This window comes from Lutra lutra, chromosome 3, assembly GCF_902655055.1.
Source record: "Lutra lutra chromosome 3, mLutLut1.2, whole genome shotgun sequence".
NCBI classification, from domain to species: Eukaryota; Metazoa; Chordata; class Mammalia; order Carnivora; family Mustelidae; genus Lutra; species Lutra lutra.
In genome coordinates, this window is record NC_062280.1 from 197,803,463 (window position 1) to 197,824,916 (window position 21,454).

A 21,454-nucleotide genomic window follows, 5' to 3' on the forward strand; every position below is an offset into this window, starting at 1 on the left:
ACAGTTAATATAATATTTAATGGTGAAAAAATGAGTGTTTGCTCACGAGGTCAGAAAGAAGGCAAGGATGTCTGTTCTCACCATTCTTATTAAACATAATGCTGGAAGTTCTAGCAAGTGCACTAAGAAGAGAAATGAAATTAAAGCCAGATATATTGGAAAGGAAGAAACAAAATTGATCCTTTTGTAGATGATGTGGTTGACTACATGTAAAATCCCAAGGAATCTACTAAAAAAAAAAAAGGGAAAAGGAAAAAAGTCTTGTAGAACTAATAAATGAGTTCATCAGGGTCACAGGATACAAGATAAATGTAAAAACAATCAACTGCATTTCTATATACTAGTAAAGTGCACCGAAATTAAAAATACAATAACATTTACAACTGCTCATAAAAAATGCTGATAGGTAAAAGTCTAACAGAAACGGGGAGAATCTGTATGCTGAAACCTGCAAGACCATGAAGAAAGCACACAGAGAGCTGCCTGGGAGACACATCACATTTGTGGGTAAGAACACGGCATGGTCAGTAGTCTCATTGACAAGCAGCATCGCAATACTTCTCCCCAAATCGCTATGCAGGTGTAATGCAATTCCTATCGAAATCATAGCAAAAATTTGTTTAGATACAGAGCTATCAATAGACAACATTGCTCTAAAATTTATTTGAAATAGTGAATAAATTAGAAGGTCAAAAACAATTTTTAAAGAGAGTTATTTATTTATTTTAGAGGGGGGGAGTGCAGAGGGAAACACAATCTCAAGCAGACTCCCTACTGAGCTCAGAGCCCCACACCAGGCTCCATCTCATGACCCTGAGATCACGACGTGAGCCAAAACCAAGAGTCGGACACTTAAAAGACTGAGGCACCTAGGCATCCAAAACAATGTTTATAAAGAAGAATAAGGTGGGAAGAATTCATCCGTTTAACTTAATGTCTTATTGTAAAGCTTCAGTAATCAAGACAGAGGTGAGTGGATAGATACGTAGATCATGGAACAGAGTAAAGAGCCCAGAAGCAGACTCTTACCAACAGGGTTGACGTCTATGGTCGTTCTGCAGGATGTTACCATTTAAGGGGACTGGGTAAAGGGCCCATGGGACCTGTCTGTAGCATCCCTTACAATTGCCCATGAACCTGCAGTGATCTTAAAATCAAAAGCTTAATTCAGAAATATTTTAAGGCAATGGTAGCAGATTATATACAGACGTAATAAACAGACACGAGTGGATATCATTTATTTAGATTTTCAAATTGCCTCAGACAAGGCCAATATTAAACTTCATTGACTTGAAGAAATTTCATGGTTGAAAGACCAAATTTGAACTAGAAGGTATCATGCTTAGCAAAATAAGTCAATCGGAGAAAGACAACTATCATATGATCTCCCTGATATGAGGGAGAGGAGATGCAACATGGGGGGTTAAAGGGGTAGGAGAATAATAAATGTAACAAGATGGGATTGGGAGGGAGACAAACCATAAGTGACTCTTAATCTCACAAAACAAACTGAGGGTTGATGGGGGGAGGGGGATTGGGAGAGGGGGGGTGGGGTTATGGATACTGGGGAGGGTATGTGCTATGGTGAGTGCTGTGAAGTGTGTAAACCTGGCGATTCACAGACCTGTACCCCTGGGGATAAAAATATATGTTTATAAAAAATAAAATTTAAAAAAAAAAAGAAAGACCAAATTTGGAATCAGATTGTATTTTATTTTTAAAATAAAAAAAAAGTTAAAAATTTAAAAAATTAAAATTAAATTTTAAAATTTATTTTTAAAATTACAATTTAAAAAAATTAAAATTAAAAAATTAAAAATTAAAACCCCTCACATAGGTGTTTGGTATGTGTTGTATATTTCTCGGCTCCATTCACTGAAAACTGTAAATATTGACTAGCCCACCAGCAATGTGCTGTGTGCACATTTTAGGGTCTGGGGGTGGGGGTTGGTCTCTCATTTTGATTTTCCCCTCAAGTATGCAAGGACTTCTTGAGGAAAGACTTCATTCCAGGTTCAGGGCCAGGAAAAAAAAAAATTCTTTGGAACCCTGTGTTAACATTCCACTAATGCCAATTTCATGTAACACATTCTCAGTCATTTGCATTATTATATTGTGATGATACAATAACCAACTGTTATGGGCAGTGTCTAAAACCTGCGTTGAGCTGTGAACGCAAATCCTGTCAATACTGGGGTCATCCATATCTTATGAGTAAGGTCAGAAGCTCTCAGGCTTGGAGCGCCCTTCAGACTATTAGTTAACACGTGAAAGAGAGTATCGTAGTTTGCCCATTACAAAAACAATTATGCTCGCATGCTTCAAGATTTGTTAATTTGATACAAAGTAGAAACGTGTGCTGAGCTCCATGCTTCCTGCCAGCATCCAACTGCCCTGTGAGCGTTTGCCCTTGGACATGTGTGGGAGATGCAGTTTCCTAGGTATGTGACTGGAGTCTCCCGCTGGGAAGGTCTGGACTTGAGTTTCAGTGGGAGAACTTTAGATTTTCTCCACATTGCCTGGTACAGGTGCCATTCAGGAGAACTTTCCAACGCACGATCCAAAAAGCATAAGCTCCAAAATATGATCTTGTGATAATGGAAGACTCATAAGCACAATCTTTAATGAAATGGACAGCACAGTGTTTTGCTGTATTTGGTCATAATATACCAAAACCTTTAAGTTCATTTCAGCAGATATTGATTGAATGTGGCCAATGGACAGGCGTTCTGTTGGTTGCAGCAGGGAGACGGAGTTGGACAATTTGTAGTCACTGTGCTCAAGGTACGGCAGGAATTTTACTGTGGGATCAGGTAGGAATGGCCATACAAAATGAGACCATAACAAGAGCAAAGACAAGAAATGTTTTTAGAGAGAATCAGGTAGTCCAGTCTGTGTGTGTGTGTCTGTCTGTCTGTCTGTGCTCAGCATCTATGTGTTTAATTCACTATCATCTTTTCTTCATTTTTTTTCAAGATCTTATTTTTAAGTACTGTCTGTACCCAACATGGGGCTCAAACTCATAACCGTGAGGTCAGGAGTCTCATGCTCTACCGACTGAGCCAGGACCCCCATCATGTTTTCTTCATTTTAAACATTAACTGTTTAAATGATCCAAAAGGAATCTCTGAATAAAGAGACCACTGAATTTCTCCAACTGGAATCACGCCCTCTTCCCCAGGCATGGCAGCAACCCCCTGCCTGGTTTAGTGAGTTTTCTGGGAAGACGAAGGTCTTCGAGAATGAAGGGGGGCTGCACGGATGTGAGTCACCACCATTTCCTCTTAAACTCACAGTTAGAGGAGGACTTGGAAAATTAGTACAGGAGAGGTGTCCCTTGTTTGATGTGCAGAAAGGAGCTTCAACCTGGGGTGTAAGGTGAACTTTGAAGACCGGAAACACCTCTCTGGTGAATAATTGGAAACTTTCTCTGAGTCAGATTATTCTGCAAAGGAGATTATTTTTGTGGCCATATTTAAACATTAGTAACCATGCCGTTTTCTTTTATTACAGGTAATGTATGAAATTGTTGGAGCAATTGAAAAAAATAAAGACACCCTTTCACAGAATCTTCTATTTGTAATGAAAAGTAAGTTTTTCCCCCTATGGTTAAAATGCCACACGCTCTTTCCCCATTTCTGAACATTCTCCTCTGCGATATGCCACCAGCGACAGGGGAATTGAAATATCTTTTACATTCTAAAGCCCGGAATAATAAAGAATGGATCTTGCCACAGTGTCCTTTGGCTACAATCTAATTTGGAGTCTAGTAGGAACCATACTTTAACTAAGCTTTTAGCAGATAGAAATATAAAATACCTTTACCACTCTACTGGTATGAATATAAAAAAGCTCTTTTGTGAAGACTAATGAAGATTAATACAGCTTCCAAAATTATTTAGGCCACAGCAGGGTGAATTTCATTACTGAAGTTGAAGTCTGGAGCATACCTCAGGGTGGTATTATTCTCGTACTTTCTGTTATAAAGAATTAATACCCACGAAGTAGAGGAGGGGCACAAATTCATATGTGCACACACACATGCTTATCTGTATGTATCAACTGACAGCCTCTATCTAGTTAGTGAATCTCAGCCCTTTATGTACTTGTATCTATTTCTATACAACAGGGGACTAAGTATATACTACACTTCTATACAGTGCCCTTATATGTATCAATATGTATACTTCTGCCGACTCTAGTCATTCTTTCTCCATAGCAATACTGTAGCCCTTGGTTCTCGTTTCCCTAACAACCTTTTCAGTGAATTAAAATGTATCATCTTTGATGCTTTAAGTTGCTAGCCATGAGCTGAGTCATTTATCTTTCCTGGAAAAAAGAAGCCTGTGATTGCCCTTCATGAGACAAATTGAGGGCTTTGAGCTGGAAATAATCACCGCTGGCTTGAGGATCATATTTACCTTAAATCATGTGGTACGGATGCCATAGATCGTTTTTCAGGGGGACTTACTGAGCTCGTCTCTCAGAACTTAAAGCGATTGAGTTCTCTTAAAACTGAGACTAGCGGAAGGAGCGTGGGATTGGAATGATAGCATGTAGAAGAAAAGAATGGAAATAACTGACCCTGTTGATTATCACTGGAAATATCTTCTTTCTAGTTTCCAATTATTTGAGTTTCCATTGATAGTGTACTGCCATCTAAGTCATACCGTGTTTGAAGATCTAATATATAGCGTGGTTTTGAAGTTAGCACAATACCTTTTTCTTTATTTTTGTATTTCAGGTGATGGAATATGTATTTAGAGAGAGAATGTGATAGTGATATTGTCATTCTCCTTACCTTAACAGAGTCCCTTTAAAGTCATTCTTTTGTGTATACTTGCTATTAAGTTCCAAGAGAACACAAGTGAGTCTTGTTTTGTTCTAAATTCTTTTGGCATCTGAGCAAGCAGACAAAATTTACAATAGATTCTTAGATGTTTATACAGGAAGTGGCAGGTGTTTTCTATAAAGGTCCAGAGAATAAACACTTCAGGCTTTGCAAGCCATAAGGTCTCTGTTGCAACTTTTCAACTCTACTGTTACAATGACAGAGCAGGTCTAGACAATACAAATGGACATGCCTTTGTTCCAACGAAACTTAATTTACAGAAACGGGCAGTGGGCAGATTTGGCACACAGGCCATAGTTCCTCACCCATTCTATCATATAAGAAAAAGATGTATGGTTGTGATAGTATTTTATGAATTTGTGAAATTGTTTGATGCGGTAAATCGTTAAAAGCGAGTGTAATTTATAGTTTTTTTTTTTTTTTAATTTTTGAGTACCTTGCTAGGTACTTTGTTTATAGTATCTGATTAAATCTTCCTATTATCAAAAAGCTCCCAGCTGAGAAAGGTTGTAGGATCTGTTATGGGATCGTGAGCCAGCTGGCCAAAGGGAGGCAGGTAGCTTAGAGACATAGCTCATGCAGAAATGCAGTGAGTGCTCTCACCTGTGCCTGAGATGTGAAATAAAGTCTCAAGTCTATTGTCTCAGAGTGCCTCTGCACACTTGCTCATAAACTATTCATCTAAGTTCCCGTATCCTGGTGGACTGGCAGGAAAACACTGGATACAATGTTTACAGACCTCCTTCGGGGGACACTTCCCATTTCAACATCAATCTGAACTATTGATGTTGAAATGATTTCAAGTTGAAGTTACAAAATTCGTACCAAAAACTCCCATAAACCCTTTTCCCAATTCATTTTCCTCATTTCCCTTCTTTTATTCTGTCTTCTCCATCCCATTCACCCTTCCACTCCCCACCATCCTTCCCTGTGTGTGCAAGTGTGTGCATGCACGTGCGTACATACATGTGTGCATGTGTATGCGTGTGTGTGTGTGTGTGTGTGTGTGTGTGTGTGAGCATGACATGTGTGTTCTGAATCATTTGAGACCTAGCAAAGGCGTCTTCGGTATACATCCTGAGCTAAAGGACATTATCTTACAAAACAACGGTCTGAATATTGAACATTGACGCAGTGCCAACATCTAGACCCGAGTCCTATCCCTTGGCCGCTCACTTCAGCGATGGCTTCCATGATGATTTCCCCCCAATTCAGGGCCAGTTGCTGCATTAACTGTCATTTCTCTTCAGTCTTCTTTAATTTGGGACATTCTCTCTGCTTATCTTTCTTTTTTTTTTCTTCTTTTTTCTTTTTTTTATGATACTTATGTATTTATTTTTTTTATTGAAGTATAGTTGATATAAAAGGTTACATTATGTTCAGGTGTACACATTGATTTAACAATTCTATCCATTATTCAGTACCATGTTAAGCACAGTCCACCATCTGTCATCATAGAGGATTATTTCAGTATTGTGGACTATATTCCTTATGCTGTATTTTTCATCTGTGTAAATTATTTTATAGCTGGAAGTTTGTACCTCTTAATTCCCTTCACCTCTTTCATTCCTCCAATTCACCTCCTGTCTCGCAATTACCAGTTTTTTCTCTTTATTTAAGAATGTTTTTTTATATTTTTGTTTGCTTTTATATTCCACATAAAGGTAAAATCATACGGTATTCTTTGCCTGCCTATTTCACTTAGCAAAATACCCTGAAGGTCTATCCATGTTGTCCTGAATGGCAAGGTTTCATGCTTTGTTGTGGCTGAATAATATTCCACATCTTATTTATCCATTCATCTCTTGAGGGACACTTACGTTGTTTCCATATCTTGGCTGTTATAGATAATGTTGTAATAAACATAGAGGCACATACATCTTCAAGTCATTAATGTTTTAATTTTCTTTGGGTAAATACACAGCAGTGGAATTCTGATACTTCTCTTTTAACTTTTGAAGGATCGTCCCTACTGTTTTCCACAGTGGCTTCACAAATTTACACTCTCGTCAGAAGAGTACAAGTTCCTTTTTCTTCATATCCTCACCAACGCTTACTATTTCTTGTCTTTTTGGTACTAGGCATCTGATTGCTGTGAGGTACTACCTCACGGTGGTTTTGATTTCCACTTCCCTGATGATTAGGGGTGCTAAAAATCTTTTCATGTGTCTCTTGGCCATTAATATGTCCTCTTTTGGAAAAAATGTCTTCTTAGGTCCTCTGCCCATTTGTTTATTTTTATTGTAATCCCAGTTTGTTCACATACAGTGTTATTAGTTTACAATGTACTGATTCGACAATTCCATATATCACCCAGTGCTCAACAAGTGCACTCCCTCACCCCTATATAACCTATTTAATTTATTTAACCCGACCGCCATCTCCCTCCACTCTGAAAACCATCGGTTTGTTCTCTATAATGAAGAGCCTGTTTGTTGGTTTTTCTTTTTCCCCTTTGCTCATTTGTTTCTTTCTTTTCTTTTAATTTAATTTTATTTTTTCAGTGTTCCAAGATTCATTGTTTATGCTCATTTGTTTCTTAAATTCCACATATGAGTGAAATCATATGATATTTGTTTTTCTCTGACTGACTGATTTCACTTTCTTTCATGACTGACATTTTAAAACCTAAAGGCCAGTTACTTTGAAGACTGTCCCTCAATCTGGGCTTATTTGCTGTTGGCTCCCATTGGCGTCTGCGCACCCCTTCTGGGCAGAAACCCCACAGAGGAGCTCAAGGGTCTTCCACCCAACCCGGTCATAGGACGCACCAACTATTTGAAACACCATTGGTGACACAGTCATGTTAAGGTGACACCGTTTAGGTTTCTGTAATTGAAAGCTGCTGTTTTACTCTGTCACTTCATAAGGAAGATGAGGCAATCAATGTTCTCCTCCACATCAGACTTTCACCTGCTGGCTCACATACATGATAGATGCTTGCCCAAACCAGCAATTTCTCTGATGGTTGCAAAAATCACGATTTTCTACCCCCCATTTTCCCATCAATTGTGACATTCAAATGCAAGAACTACCCTTTCTCATTAATTAACTAATTAAATTATTAGTAGTATGGGTGCGTAGATTCTTATTTTATTAAATGACTCACAATCCATTACTTATCGTTATTTTGATACTAACGTTGTTCAAGATACGGCCAGTGAGCAGCCCTTCAAGCCAGCTCCTAGGTTTTTCTTCAGGTTCTCGTGATCTTGTTTAGCACCTCCTGATATTCCAGCCTTCCAGAATGTTCCGCGATTATCAGCTCTGCCTCCAAATCAGCCCTGTGCCCAAGAGGCCTAGATTTATTTTAGAGAAGAATGGTATTAAGAAACACTGAGGTCTGGGGGCTTGACGAGCTCATTTCTAACTGGGTTGTCTTTGCTTTGAGGCCCCTTCAGAATGAGACAACTGAAGATACATAGATAAAATATGGGTGTGTAGCTCTATATGAAAAATCATGAATTTATCCTGCTAGCCCTAAGTTGTATCCAACACCACAGGGCTCCATTTTGCCTTCCTGCGTTCCCCAATTGTTCTTCCCTTTTCTGACACTTCTGCCTAGTTTGTTTATCATGTAGTGACTTTCCTTTACATGCCTTGTCACTAAATATGTTAGTCTGCGCAAGCAAAGTAATCTGGGTGTGGGAAAGGTAGAAAAATGGCTTTGCTGCTCAACAGAGCTAACTCGCTGATGGGTCCAGAAGATCCTAAATGATGTGCACACGACTTTACATTCTAACCCTGTATCATCCTCAAACTAGATATGTCATGGTCATTAGGTAGGAAAGGAAACTCAACTGTGAGGATTATGTAAATACAAATGTAGGTAACATGAGAAAGGTGTCTTATAGAGCTCTCACCACTGTATGTGGTTTTCACTATATGATTCCAAATTTAATATAATTTGTATAACCTCACATGTAAAAGACATTTGTATAACGTCACATGTAAAAGACATTCGCTTTTTATCTTTGTAGCTGAACTGTTTCCCCTAACAACTGGTACAAGCAGATGAAACAGGTTCCTACAAATGTTTACATACACCAGGAGCTGGGTTAGACCCTGGGACATGTGTTTCTGGGGTGGGAAGCTGCTGGCAGAAACCACAGGTCTTCATGATTTGGCCAAGAGAATTGAAGCCCTGTAGACCCAAACAGGCAAGACTGGGTTCCCAAGGCTAGGAGAGTCACAGGTGCTACTCAGAAGGCCAAGGGCCAGTGCTGAGGTAGAGTACAGGGACACGGATTAGGACTCCTGGTCAGGACAGAGAAGGTCGGAATTCATTAAGTGGTAGGATTAATGGTGGGGAAAAGAGAATAGAGGCAAAAAGAAAGATGACCTCTCACTTACGTCTTGCACTGAGAATGTCTAGTGCTTACAGCCCTGGAATGAGGAGTGTGTTTAAAGCTCGGGGACATAACGATTTGAATGCCACTCACAATATCGCTTTATTTCTTTCCTAGCTAGTGAAAATGTCGTGATACATCATTTGTTCCAGTCGAAACTGTCACAGACAGGATCCCTCGTGTCCTCCTATCCTTCTTTTAAGTTCAGAGGACAGAAATCCACCCTGCTCAGTAAGAAAACGGCAGCTTCTTCAATTATTGGAGAAAACAGGAATTATCTAGAACTCAGTAAGGTAGGAGTTCCTCTGATTCTTGTTTGGTTGTTCTTAAGTCTGCTTAGTACCTTTACTTTTTTTTTTTTCTTTTTTTAAAGGCAATTCTGAAAACCGATGGGAACAAATTGATATTTTAATTTCAAAAAGTAATGAAAAGGATCCTGGCAGAAGTTTAACCTTAAGAGAGAGGGGACAGTAGAGGAGAGTGCAGGAGAGTAAAAATTCAATAGCAAATAGGACATTAGTGATTTTATTGGTTGTCTCTGCCACATCCTATTTGTGCCTTGTCTCGGTGACTGTCCTTTTGATGAATGGGAAGTAACTGCAGGGACAGTAGCTTTCCAGGGAATAAACTTTGCTACCTTATTCTGTCGACATTAATCACTTCAGAGGTTTTAGGTCTCTAAACAATAAATTGTAGTTTCTGTTATAGGCAGTGTGTATGTTTCTGGGGCTGGAAGTATTTTTTCTGGATAGCATGTGGATTTTAAGCTTACTTTTGTATTATACTAGTTTTAATGTGTACTTGTCCGACACAAGTGTGGTTATACTTAAAACATAAAGGTTCTATTTATAAAACAGAACTACAGATTCAGCGGAGTTGTCTCAAACCAATAGGAAATAGGTAGGAAATGTGTTAACGTTAAGGATTCAGTGCCTGATGGTAGCCTGGTTTGCTCTGCCTGCTACCAAAACTACGGAGATGAGAAATATGTTTGGGAAGGTATCCAGGACAATCAATTTTAGAAATTCACTTGTTGTAGCTTGTTGGAATGCATTTGAGCTTACCAATTAAAATAAAAGCATCATTAAAATCAGCTCTATTTTGGAAGAGTGGCAGGATGTAGATAACATATTAGAAATGAGTGAGTATGTGTACTCGTGTGTGTGTGTGTGTGTGTGTGTGTGTGTGTGTGTGTAGCCAATGGACCCTACAATTAGGGATCCTTTGATGGAGTCATTCCTGGACTGTCTGATCACAGGAATTCAATTTCACTGAATACAGAGTGGCATTTTTTTTACATAAAAAAAAGATAAAGAGTTACCCTTCATAAGGAAGATCTCTACTCCTGAGGGTTTCACTGAACCTCCTGGCCCTTCCTTTCTCCATCATCCTGGAAATCAAGAGCACAGAATCACCACACACCTCTAAACTGTAATTTTTAACCTTAATTATTAAACATTACCAGGCATAGAGGCCATTAGTCTTTTCCCTAAAGGACTGCAAAAGGAAGATAATTCACAGTGGTTCCTCCGCCCAGAAAGGGAAATTGAGTGTTCCATTTCCAGGGATGGAGATTTATTTATTACAATTATTCCATAAGTGTTTAATCCCTCCCTTCTGTGCACGCTGCCTTCATCCTTGCACATCCATGCCCGTGGCCAGCAGGACGGGCGGGGTTTTCCCCACTCTAATCAAGCGTCGCACTTGGCTTGCGTCTGTAGAAAACCCGTTGATCTTGGACCAGTCGCCCCTTTCACGTTCCCTTGTCAGGATTGATCATTCCAGCTTGACGGTTCATGTCAGTGGAAGGAAATGAGCTGCTTCCACGCTAGCAACAATACCATATTGACAAGAAGGTTTCAGCCGATGTTTTTCTCCTATCAGGACCTCTTTATTGTAATATAAATGATTTTGGATCAATAGATATGTTGGTCTGAGTCTGTGTGATTTTGTGAAAGGCAATACAGTACATCTGTGGCTGGGGCTCCTTTTAACCCCTGGTGGGATTTAATTAATTACCTTCTGCCCTTTCTTTCTTTCCCCATTGGCTTCATTTCCACTGACTTCTTTTATCTCCATTATCCTTTAATCTCTACTATGTATGATTTTTTTTCCTTTTAAGAGCTGTATGCAATGACTTATGGAAGAAAACACAGAGTCTTGCCATTTTTCAGATAGGTAATCTACTACTCCTTTGAGCAGTTAAAAAAAAAAAAGAAGAGGAAGGGCAAGAAAAATAGAATGGGAAGAAATTGATTGTGGTTAACTTAAGGGAACAAACCAGTGATTGCTAGAACGTCAGGTTTTGTAACACACACGACTATCTGTTTGCCGGGCAGGAAGCTACCACTTCTGGACAAACACGTGTGATGGTAACACAAGGCACCAGCGTGCACTTGTTTCCTGCTGAACAAGAGTCAGCTCTTGGCCTCAGGACTCAGATGGGCCAGGACGCAGCTTCGGTGTACTTGAGAGGCTGGCAGCCGTGGTATTATTTAACAAGTAGCTGCCCATGTCCCCAGTTTAGAGTACCATCACCGGGAATCCTTTGGTACTGAATGTTACAGTCTTTTGTAGATTTGTGCCGTCCTGTGAGTGAATTCACGTGGGTGGGAGGCTGACTTTTTTTCTTCTACGTGGACTTTAGGAAAATACTACGAAAATCACTGTGTTGTATGCTTGAAACAAGTGTCAACGATATTTCAATTAAAAATAAAGGACTACATACCTCAATAAATAAATTGCTCTTTCTTTATTTCCTTTTATTTTCATGACAGTTATTAAAGAAGAAAGGAGCCTCTACATTTCTTCAGCGACTGGAACGGGGAGGTCCCGTCACCATTGCATCACAACTCAGGGTTAGTTGGTTTTGTGGTTTTCCAAAAGTGAGATTTTGATTTTATCAACTGTAGAGGGTATATGTGTATTTTCCCCATTTTTGACCCATTGAGTACCCTCAGATAAAAGTAAGCACTTAACGTGCGTGTGCGCGTGCGCACACACACACACACACACACACACACACACACAGACTCATGCCACAGAGACTTCATAATAAAAGAGTTATGGATCAAAGATAAACATTTTTATTGAACAGTGTGGAGATTCCTCAAGAAATTAAAAATAGAGCTTCCCTATGACCCTTCAATTGCACTACTGGGTGTTTACCCCAAAGATACAGATGTAGTGAAAAGAAGGGCCATCTGTACCCCAATGTTTATAGTAGCAATGGCCACGGTCGCCAAACTGTGGAAAGAACCAAGATGTCCTTCAACGGACGAATGGATAAGGAAGATGAGGTCCATATACACTATGGAGTATGATGCCTCTATCAGAAAGGATGAATACCCAACTTTTGTAGGAACATGGACGGGACTGAAAGAGATGATGCTGAGTGAAATAAGTCAAGCAGAGAGAGTCAATTATCATATGGTTTCACTTATTTGTGGAGCATAACAAATAGCATGGAGGACATGGGGAGATGGAGAGGAGAAAGGAGTTGAGAGAAACTGGAAGGGGAGGTGAACCATGAGAGACTATGGACTCTGAAAAACAATTTGAAGGGTTTGAAGAGGTGGGGGGGGGTGGGAGGTTGGGGGCACCAGGTGGTGGGTATTAGAGAGGGCACGGACTGCACGGAGCACTGGGTGTGGTGCAAAAACAATGAATACTGTTATGCTGAAAATAAATTTAAAAAATGATTAAAAAAAAAATTTTATTGAAAAGCCCTTTATATTTGCCGTCAGTGTGGTCTTCGGAGAATAAGCTGTGTTTTGCTTCTCTCCTTAGAAATCTCTAACTGATATTATCGGAAAACTTCAGAAGCGGACTCCACACTTTATTCATTGCATCAAGCCCAATAACTCAAGGCTGCCAGATACTTTTGATAATTTTTACGTGTCTGCTCAGCTACAATATATTGGGGTCCTGGACATGGTGAAGACCATCCGATATGGTTACCCTGTTCGCCTTTCCTTCTCGGATTTCCTGTCAAGGTAAATTCTGCTCTTGAAACATATGTATTTGCTCGGTGTGACATCCTGCTGACGTGCTAGCAAGGCTCTCCTGTTTTGTTCTTTGTTTCAGGCCTTGGTTTTATTGTGTATACAGTTGACTCTTTGAACCATGGGGGAGGTTGGGGCACCTGCCCCCACACGCACAGTGGGAAATCAGTGTGTAACTTCCAATCCCTACACAGCTTAACTACTAACAACCTACTGTTGACCAGAAACCCTACCAATAACACAAACAGTGGATTAACATACATTTTGTGTGTTATACATGTTATATACCATATTTTTACAATACAGTAAGCCAGAGGAAAGAAGATGTTATTATGAAAATCCTAAGGGAGAGAAAACATATCTACAGTGCTGTACTATATTTATATACAACAATCTCCGTATAAGTGGGCCCGCACACTTCAAACCTGTCTTGTTCAAGGTTCAGGTACATTCTTCTAAGCCCAGTAAACAAAATACTCTCGGAAACAATGAAACACACTGAGCAAGCTTTTTGTAAAAAAGTGACAGAACTTTGATACCTTGGAAACCGTTTTCATGTTACTTTATGTGAGTAGATTTTCTTGGATTTAAAGATTTCTAAGATTGTTGCATATAATGTTTACTTAAAATTTTTTATTTAAAAGAATATAGGGGCCCCTGGCTGCCTCAGTCGGTAGGATATCCGACTCCTGATTTCAGCTCAGGTCATGATCTCAGGGTTGTGAGATCAAGCACCATGTCAGACTCCACAGTAGGCATGGAGCCTGCTAAGGGTCCCTGTCTCTCCCTCCCTGCCCTAAAAAAAAAAGGAGATTCTCTCCCTCTGCCCCCCCAAAAAATAAAAATAAAAGAACGTATATATGTGATTATTTTCTCCCCTATGTCCGTGAACAAAATATTTTTCTAGATCAGGGAAACTACTCTCATTGGCCAAATCTAGCCCCCACCCCTATTTTTGTAAATAAAGTTTTATTGCAACATAGGCACTGGTGAAAATAATGACAATGTTTGTTCTTAGCCAATTACAAAATAATAGGGAAGTAAGCAAAAAAAAAAAAAAAAGAAAGAAAGAAAGAAAAGAAAAAAGTATTTAGTAATCCTATATAAAAGAAGGTAAAGTTTAAAAATAATATGGATATAAAATATTATCAATATTACAAGAATAAAATGTAGCATTTATGGTTCAAACTAACTGTACAACTAGTATGGAAAATCTATTAGACAAACATTTATTTAAGAAAAGAGATTTGGGGGCACCTGGGTGGCTCAGTGTGTTAGGCCTCTGTATTCGGCACAGGTCATGATCTCAGGGTCCTGGGATTGAGCCCCGCATGGGACTCTCTGCTCAGCAGGGAGCCTGCTTCCCCCTCTCTCTCTGCCTGCCTCTCTGCCCACTTGCGATCTCTATCTATCAAATAAATAAATAAAATCTTAAAAAAAAAAGAAAATAGATTTAATACTTGGTTGACCAGAAGTTCCACTTGAGCCACCAGCGTGAGGAAGCTGCTAACTGAAAATAAGTTATTTAAATTGCCCTATTCCCCCAGCAGAGGATGGTGAACGTGACTGTGTGTGCCCATGTGTGTATCTATATTACATATCAGAATGATTAGGAAATGCTTTCTGCCTTGTTGTTTTTTTTTTTCCCTAAGTCTACTTTGACGTATATACTCAACCAGGACCTCTAGGAAAAGAGTGTATGAGATGTCTTTTAAAACTAAGTACAGCATTTCACATATACACATCTCTTGTCTACCATGACCTCTAGGCAGGGACCATGTCTTACACAATAACAATTTGTGTGCATTGTGTTTAACCAGCGCTTTCAGAATGAACCTGGCCTTGCAGATTATTCTTTATTCAACTTAAAGAAATATTTCTATGTAACAGAGACTATAGCCATGGTTTGTTTAAAAGAGTAGCAGGGATGAGAAATAATATTTTTTGGTAAATCTTTGCATTGCTTTCACCAGCCCCTTATTTAAAAAAAGATATGATTTCTACTTATCCTTATTTTCAGTGGCATATCAATAGAGATGGAATTATTCATTTACATCAGTGGAAATTCGCCACCATATTTTTTTTTTTTAAGTAGGCTCCGTGCCCAGCATGGAGCCCAATGTGGGGCTTGAACTCCCCACCCTGAGATTAAGACCTGAGCTAAAATCAAGAGTTGGAGACTTAACCGACTGAGCCACCGGGCATCTTGCCACCATCTTCCTTAAATGAAGGATGACAGTGTGCGCTATTGTCACAAAAAACTCTGGTCCATACAGAGATGATCCATTTCTATAGAACTGGAATAAAATATAATTCACATACTGTCATGTCAGGAAATAATTTTTGTATTTGAGTATAGTTGACACGCAGTGTTACCTAAGTTTCAGGTGTATAGCATAGTGATTCCACTATAATTTAATATTTATTTAGAAAGCTCATCAGAGAGGCGCCTGGGTGGCTCAGTGGGTTAAGCCACTGCCTTCGGCTCAGGTCATGATCCCAGGTCCTGGGTTCGAGCCCCGCATCGGGCTTTCTGCTCAGCAGGGAGCCTGCTTCCTCCTCTCTCTCTGCCTGCCTCTCTGCTTACTTGTGATTTCTCTCTGTCAAATAAATAAATAAAATCTTTAAAAAAAAAAAAAAAAGAAAGCTCATCAGAACTTTGACATTGCCCCAGGCAATCAAGCATCATTATATAAACAAAGGTTAAAGGTGCAATTTAATAGGAAGTTTGCTTGCCAGAACTTCTTATTAAATTGATAACTGATAACAGATGTATTGTTCCTATGTAAAATACTTATTTTCTCTTCCTATCACCTTGTCTTAATCGTTGGAGAATAAAACCCTTTGAAAACAGATTACTTCATTTAGCACACAGAAAGGAATATGATCGCCACAAATGTATCAGACGGAGAGGCAAAAGATGTCCTGTGGTGAAGCACCTACTTATCTGAATGGCGTTTACTTTTCCTGAAATCCAACATGACACTAAGTGGGGATAATGACATTCTTGTGGAATCTGTAGGTGGATGTGATGATATTGCAAATTTGCTTTGTGGTATTTCGGCTTTAATAACTGTCAATCGTTCTGAGACTTCCTAACTGAGACTGGAGAATCGCATTAGTCTAACGGATCCAGTTTTGATTAAATGTAGAGGTATGCCTGCTGAGTGTTCGCCTCATAGCATCAGTAGCTTCCCAGAGGGATGATAAAGATGTAAGGTCCTGCCTCCCACAACAAAAGACTCTGCAAGTTTGGACATACGAGCAAAAGGAAAGGAGCGTCATGATCCACAACTGGTGTCCTGTTGCTCTGAGCTAAATCGTACATCGCTCAAAATTCATAGGCTGAAGCTCTCACCCCCAATGTAAGTGCACTTGGAGATGGGGCTTGTGGGAGGGAATCCGCGTGGAGTGAGCTCATGGGCTGGAGCCCTGATCCGACAGCATTAGTGTCCTTGTGACAAGAGTCATCAGAGAGCAGGTGCATGCTCTTTCTGTGTGTGCTATGTGAGGACACAGTGAGAAGGCGGCTCTCGGCAAGGCAGGAGGCAGGAAGAGACCTCCATGGAAACTAAATTGGCCGGCGCCTTGACCTTGGACTTCCCAGACTCCAGAACTGTGAGAAAATAAATTCCTGTTGTTAAGCAGCCCAGTCGGTGGTATTTTGTGACGTCAGTGGAGGCTGGCGAGGATACCTGCATTTGTAGGATGTGTTTCCATGGTGTCCATGGTAGCCAAGCTGGACGAATTACGTTGGGAAATTTTGGGTGCTTGTTCTTGCTATGAAATGCTCTAGTGTTAGTGGAAGGAAACAGAGTTTAGGTGCACATATCCTGTGGTTCCAAAAACTCTCTCATCCTTCTTGCCTTTGTGTCCATTTACTCATAGTATTTACTTGATATTCAAGATTCACTTGGGCATTCCCTCCTTTGGAAAATTTTTCATAGATTCCTAAATTGCTTGGTGTCTCTCCTCTGTCTTTTTCTGATGCTTCAGAAAATGCTTGAGCAAGACAGTTGTTGTACACTCCCTGGAAATAGCCCTTTATGGCCAACCTCAACCACTGGACCAGAGGTGAGCAGGCCACAGCCACTGGGTGAGATCTGGCCTGTCACCTACTTTCATATGGCCTGAGAGCTAAAAATGTTCCATGCGTCTTTAAATTGTTATATTTTAATTGGTTAGCGACATACTGCATAATGTCCTCAGTGTTGTCTCTTGGCATGCAAAAGGCTGAAATGTTGACTCTCTCACCCCTTCCAGAACATATTTGCTGCCCACAGGAGACCATAGGCTGCTTGCATGAGGGGCAGGTCCTACTGCATGCCTGGACTCTAGCAGAACTCCTGCCACCCTTCGTGCTTCTCGAGCCTGCTCAGTGACACTGAGCAGATGGCTCTCATATGCTCTTCTGTGTCAATGACTTTCCCTAATGTCGGTCTGGCTCGCGAAATTTTTCAGGTGACTTTGTAAATGACAACTCTCAGCAGTTGATTCTGCGGAAGATAAAATCCCATGTCCGTGGCCTGTAATAGCAAAATTTTCTCTCTTGTACTCATTTCTGTGATTTGGAAGTAGTACAGCAAAGCTCAGCCCAGCTCTGATATGGGAGTCTTTTCCATGATGGTCCCAGGAAGAACTGCGAGGTGGGACGTGCCCTTTCTGTGTCAGCGGGAGAGGAGAAATGGCCGGAATGCCTGTTACAACATTTCCCGAGCTGTGGCACTTGTCACTTGCTTATATTCCATTGCCTAAAGGCAATCTGTTGGCCAAGGCCAACATGAATAAGATGGGAAAATGTTTTACTCCTCAGAGAAACTATACAACACACAACCAACTTCTGGCTCCGTTCATCTGTCACTATGTAGCAAACACCACAAAACTTCATGATATAAAACAATGTGTTATTTCTCCTGGTTCTGTGGGTTACTGGGCTCAGGTGAGCAATTCTTGCTTGGGGTCTTCCAAAAGTTACAGCCAGATAGAAGAAGACACTCATGTTAGCTGGGCTGGATGCGTACGATGGCTTCCTCGCTCATGTGCCTTGGTGTTCCTCCAGCAGCACAGTCTGAAACTCTTCCCTGGCAGCTCCCAGTTCTTGGGGCAAGAAGGGAAACTTGCAGTCCTAGAAGCTGGGCCTGGAACTGGGCCATCATCACTGCCCTTGTGTTTTCTTGGTCAAACAGTTGCAGACCAATCCAGGTCTACCCCCTGGAAGAAGCAATGGATTGTGGCCAATGTCAGAACCAGCTACTGTATCCCCTTGAAGGGAGAACATGCAAATAATTGGGAACAATAAGATCTTCCACGGCTGTTCCTATGTGTAAGAATTCCTATTATTCCATCTCTTCCCAATAAGTATATGTGACTTCAGTGTGTTGAATAATATAACACCATCATGGTTTTGTATTTGTTTTTGTTTTCCAATTCTAGAATTGAGGGAAGTATAATATGAGGCAATGCTAAGGAAATTATTTAAAGTTTTATTTATTTGACACAGAGAGAGCATGAGCAGGGGAAGCAGCAAAGGGAGAGGGAGAAGCAGACCCCCTGTTGAGCAGGGAGGCCGATGCGGTGCTCGACCCCAGGACCCTGAGAACATGTCCTGAGCCAGGACTGACTGAGCCACCCAGGCACCCCTAGGGAAATTATTTTGAGAAGTCCTTCAAGGAATGGTACCATGCATTTTACCTTGTAAGGTGCGGTACCATCATTTTCCAGAACTTTCTTTCAGTTCTGGGCTTGTGACATTGTAACGAACGCCTCTTCCCAGTGGGAAGCCGGCCCATGGTAGCTCTTACTCCATAAGTCTCTGCTTTGCTCAGAGCATGAGCCTCTCACGTTTTATCTTCTTCCAGAAATGACAGGGAAATCTTTTGGAATCTACCTCTGGATGCTGGGGGACAAGCTTGGGGCTCATACCCGCTGTTACTCTATGGACTGACTTACGGTTGGCAGGGGAGAGCAGGACATCACTCCCGGCTTCACCCTTTGGGGCCACAACCTTATTTGAAAAAGACAGAAAGACGTGCCCTTGAGGAGCGCCCCCGGTAGTGGTATTATGCTTGGCGTGGTGAGGGAGAACGATCTGTGCTCTGAGACTGTCGCTGGACGAGATTCCTCTTAGAAACAGTCTGAATCGTTGAGCTTGTTTCAATGACACACTTGTTGTCCAAAGGTCAGGCTGTGCAAGCACACGGCCCTGATGGGAAATTGGGTGCCCGGAGACAGACGAAAGAAGCCACACTTCAGTTTCTTGGACTCAGCCCGCGGGGAAGGCAGCTGCCCAGTGAACCAGCATTGCCAGAGCCGCAGGTCTGAGCTGGAATCTTCTAGAAGTTCTCCTCGTGATATGGACAGGCTGCCAGGTGCTGTCAATGTGTCTTTAATAGAAACGTGTATTAGTAAGTTCAGGAGCTGTTAAATGTCCTAAAAGCTTTAATTGGCAAAAGATCTGTTTCCTTTGGGGTGGTCGTGCCAAGGCTGACCATGTTCGTCCTGCTACAACTCATCTCAGGGCTGGTTTCGTGAAGTTCGGGAGGAGAGGACTGGTGACTTTTCAGTAAAATGTGAAATTGGAAAGAGAAGGGTCAGGCATAGGTTCTAGAAGCCATTTCAGTTGAAGCATCGTTCTGTCTTTATTGGGAACCTGTTTGGGGGCTCAGTGGGTTGTGAATCATCATTTTCCACATAATCTACTCAGGGCATGTGTGAACTTTTTCTAGAAAAGGCCACATGGTCATGGTTGTCAGCTGCAGGCCACGAGGTCACTCCTGCCAGTACCCGGCTCCGCGTGGGGCCCCGCACAGCTGCCAACGGCATGTGGGAGAAAGACCCACAGGAACAGAGTGCAAGTGGTTTGGGCCCCAGGGCAGCTGACCCCTTATCTAGGTCCACCCCCCCTTTCCAGTGGAGCTGGGGAACCGTGTCTATAGAAAGGGGGCAGAGAGGGAAAGGTGACTGATGTTTGCTTCTACGTTTCCGTGACCTGGCTCGGGTTGTCTGTTCCCGGGGTCGGTATCCCTTGTCCATTTCTGCCTCCCATGCTCGTCCCCTCATCTCTTCGTGGAGCGTTCTGCTGACTCAGATGTCACTCAGGTAGGAAGTCCTCCTCGCGTGTGTGGAGGCCCACTCTGGGTCACGCCCCAGATCGCCGCTGCAGGCTCGTTACTCTGGTCCTTAGAATAGCTTTCCACACAACTACTCTCATTACCCAGATACGAGTTAGTTATGTCCTTACGATTTGCCAGCTTTGACTTAAACATGCCTCAAGCGCATTCATCAGCATGGCGGAGGCTGGGCACTGTGCTGCGCTGTCCCCAAGGGTCACTCATTTCGCCCTCACTTCCCCCCCTGGGCTGTCATTACTGCAGCATTCGTTTGCCCTCAGAGCAAACTCTGGTCCCCGGGGACTCGGGTACCAGCTCACACCTCTCACCCCTGAGGTGTCTTTAATCCATCCACGGTGCTGGTGCAGCGTTGACCTTGGCCCTGTTCCCATGTGCTCACATTCCCCATGCCCTCTTCCTGCTGGAAGAGCGGGAACCCCCGAGCAGCACCCTGACCTCCATGGGGAAAAAAAAATCCCTGGAGATGTCTCCAGATGCAGACCTGGGCCCTTCATTCTGCATTTCCTTTGCTCTGCTTCCTGAAAAACAACCCAGTTAGCTTCGTGGGGTTCACGGCCACCATTGTCCCTGTCCTTACCAGCGACTTTGCATGGTCATGCAGCGGCAACAGGGCAGCTGGCTGATGGAGAATGGGCTGATGAATCTTGACTCCTGGAAAGTGAGCTCCAAGTGAGTAAGAAATGTGATCCTTGCAGATGGAGAACTGCACGATTACATGTAAAATAACAAAAAAAGTGAACACAAAAGTGTTTTACAATTTTCTTTTTTTTATTATTATTATTTTTTTATTATGTTAGTCACCATATAGTACATCACTAGTTTTTGATGTGGGGTTCCAAAATATGGCTTATGCACCACGCCCAGTGCTCCATGCAATTCGTGCCCTCCACAATACCCACCCCCACCCCCTCCCCTCTAAAACCCTCAGTTTGTTTCTCCAAGTCCACAGTCTCTCATGGTTTGTCTCCCTCTCTGGTTCCCCCCCTTCATTTTTCCCTTCCTTCTCCTAATGTCCTCATGCTATTCCTTATGTTCCGCAAGTAAGTGAAACCATCTGATAATTGACTTTCTCTGCTTGAGAACTTTCTAACAGTTCCTTGGAAACATACTCCACTCGGA

At 41.6% G+C, this 21,454-nt stretch overlaps 1 protein-coding gene across 1 annotated transcript in view; it reads left to right on the plus strand.

The window, feature by feature from the left end:
* Positions 1–21,454, plus strand: part of MYO16 (myosin XVI) — a 438,349-nt gene that overhangs the window by 297,254 nt on the left and 119,641 nt on the right. Inside the window, 4 exon segments of the mRNA XM_047720392.1 lie at positions 3,514–3,589; positions 9,319–9,494; positions 11,979–12,059; positions 12,991–13,196. Of these exon segments, the coding sequence (XP_047576348.1) occupies positions 3,514–3,589; positions 9,319–9,494; positions 11,979–12,059; positions 12,991–13,196 (539 nt within the window).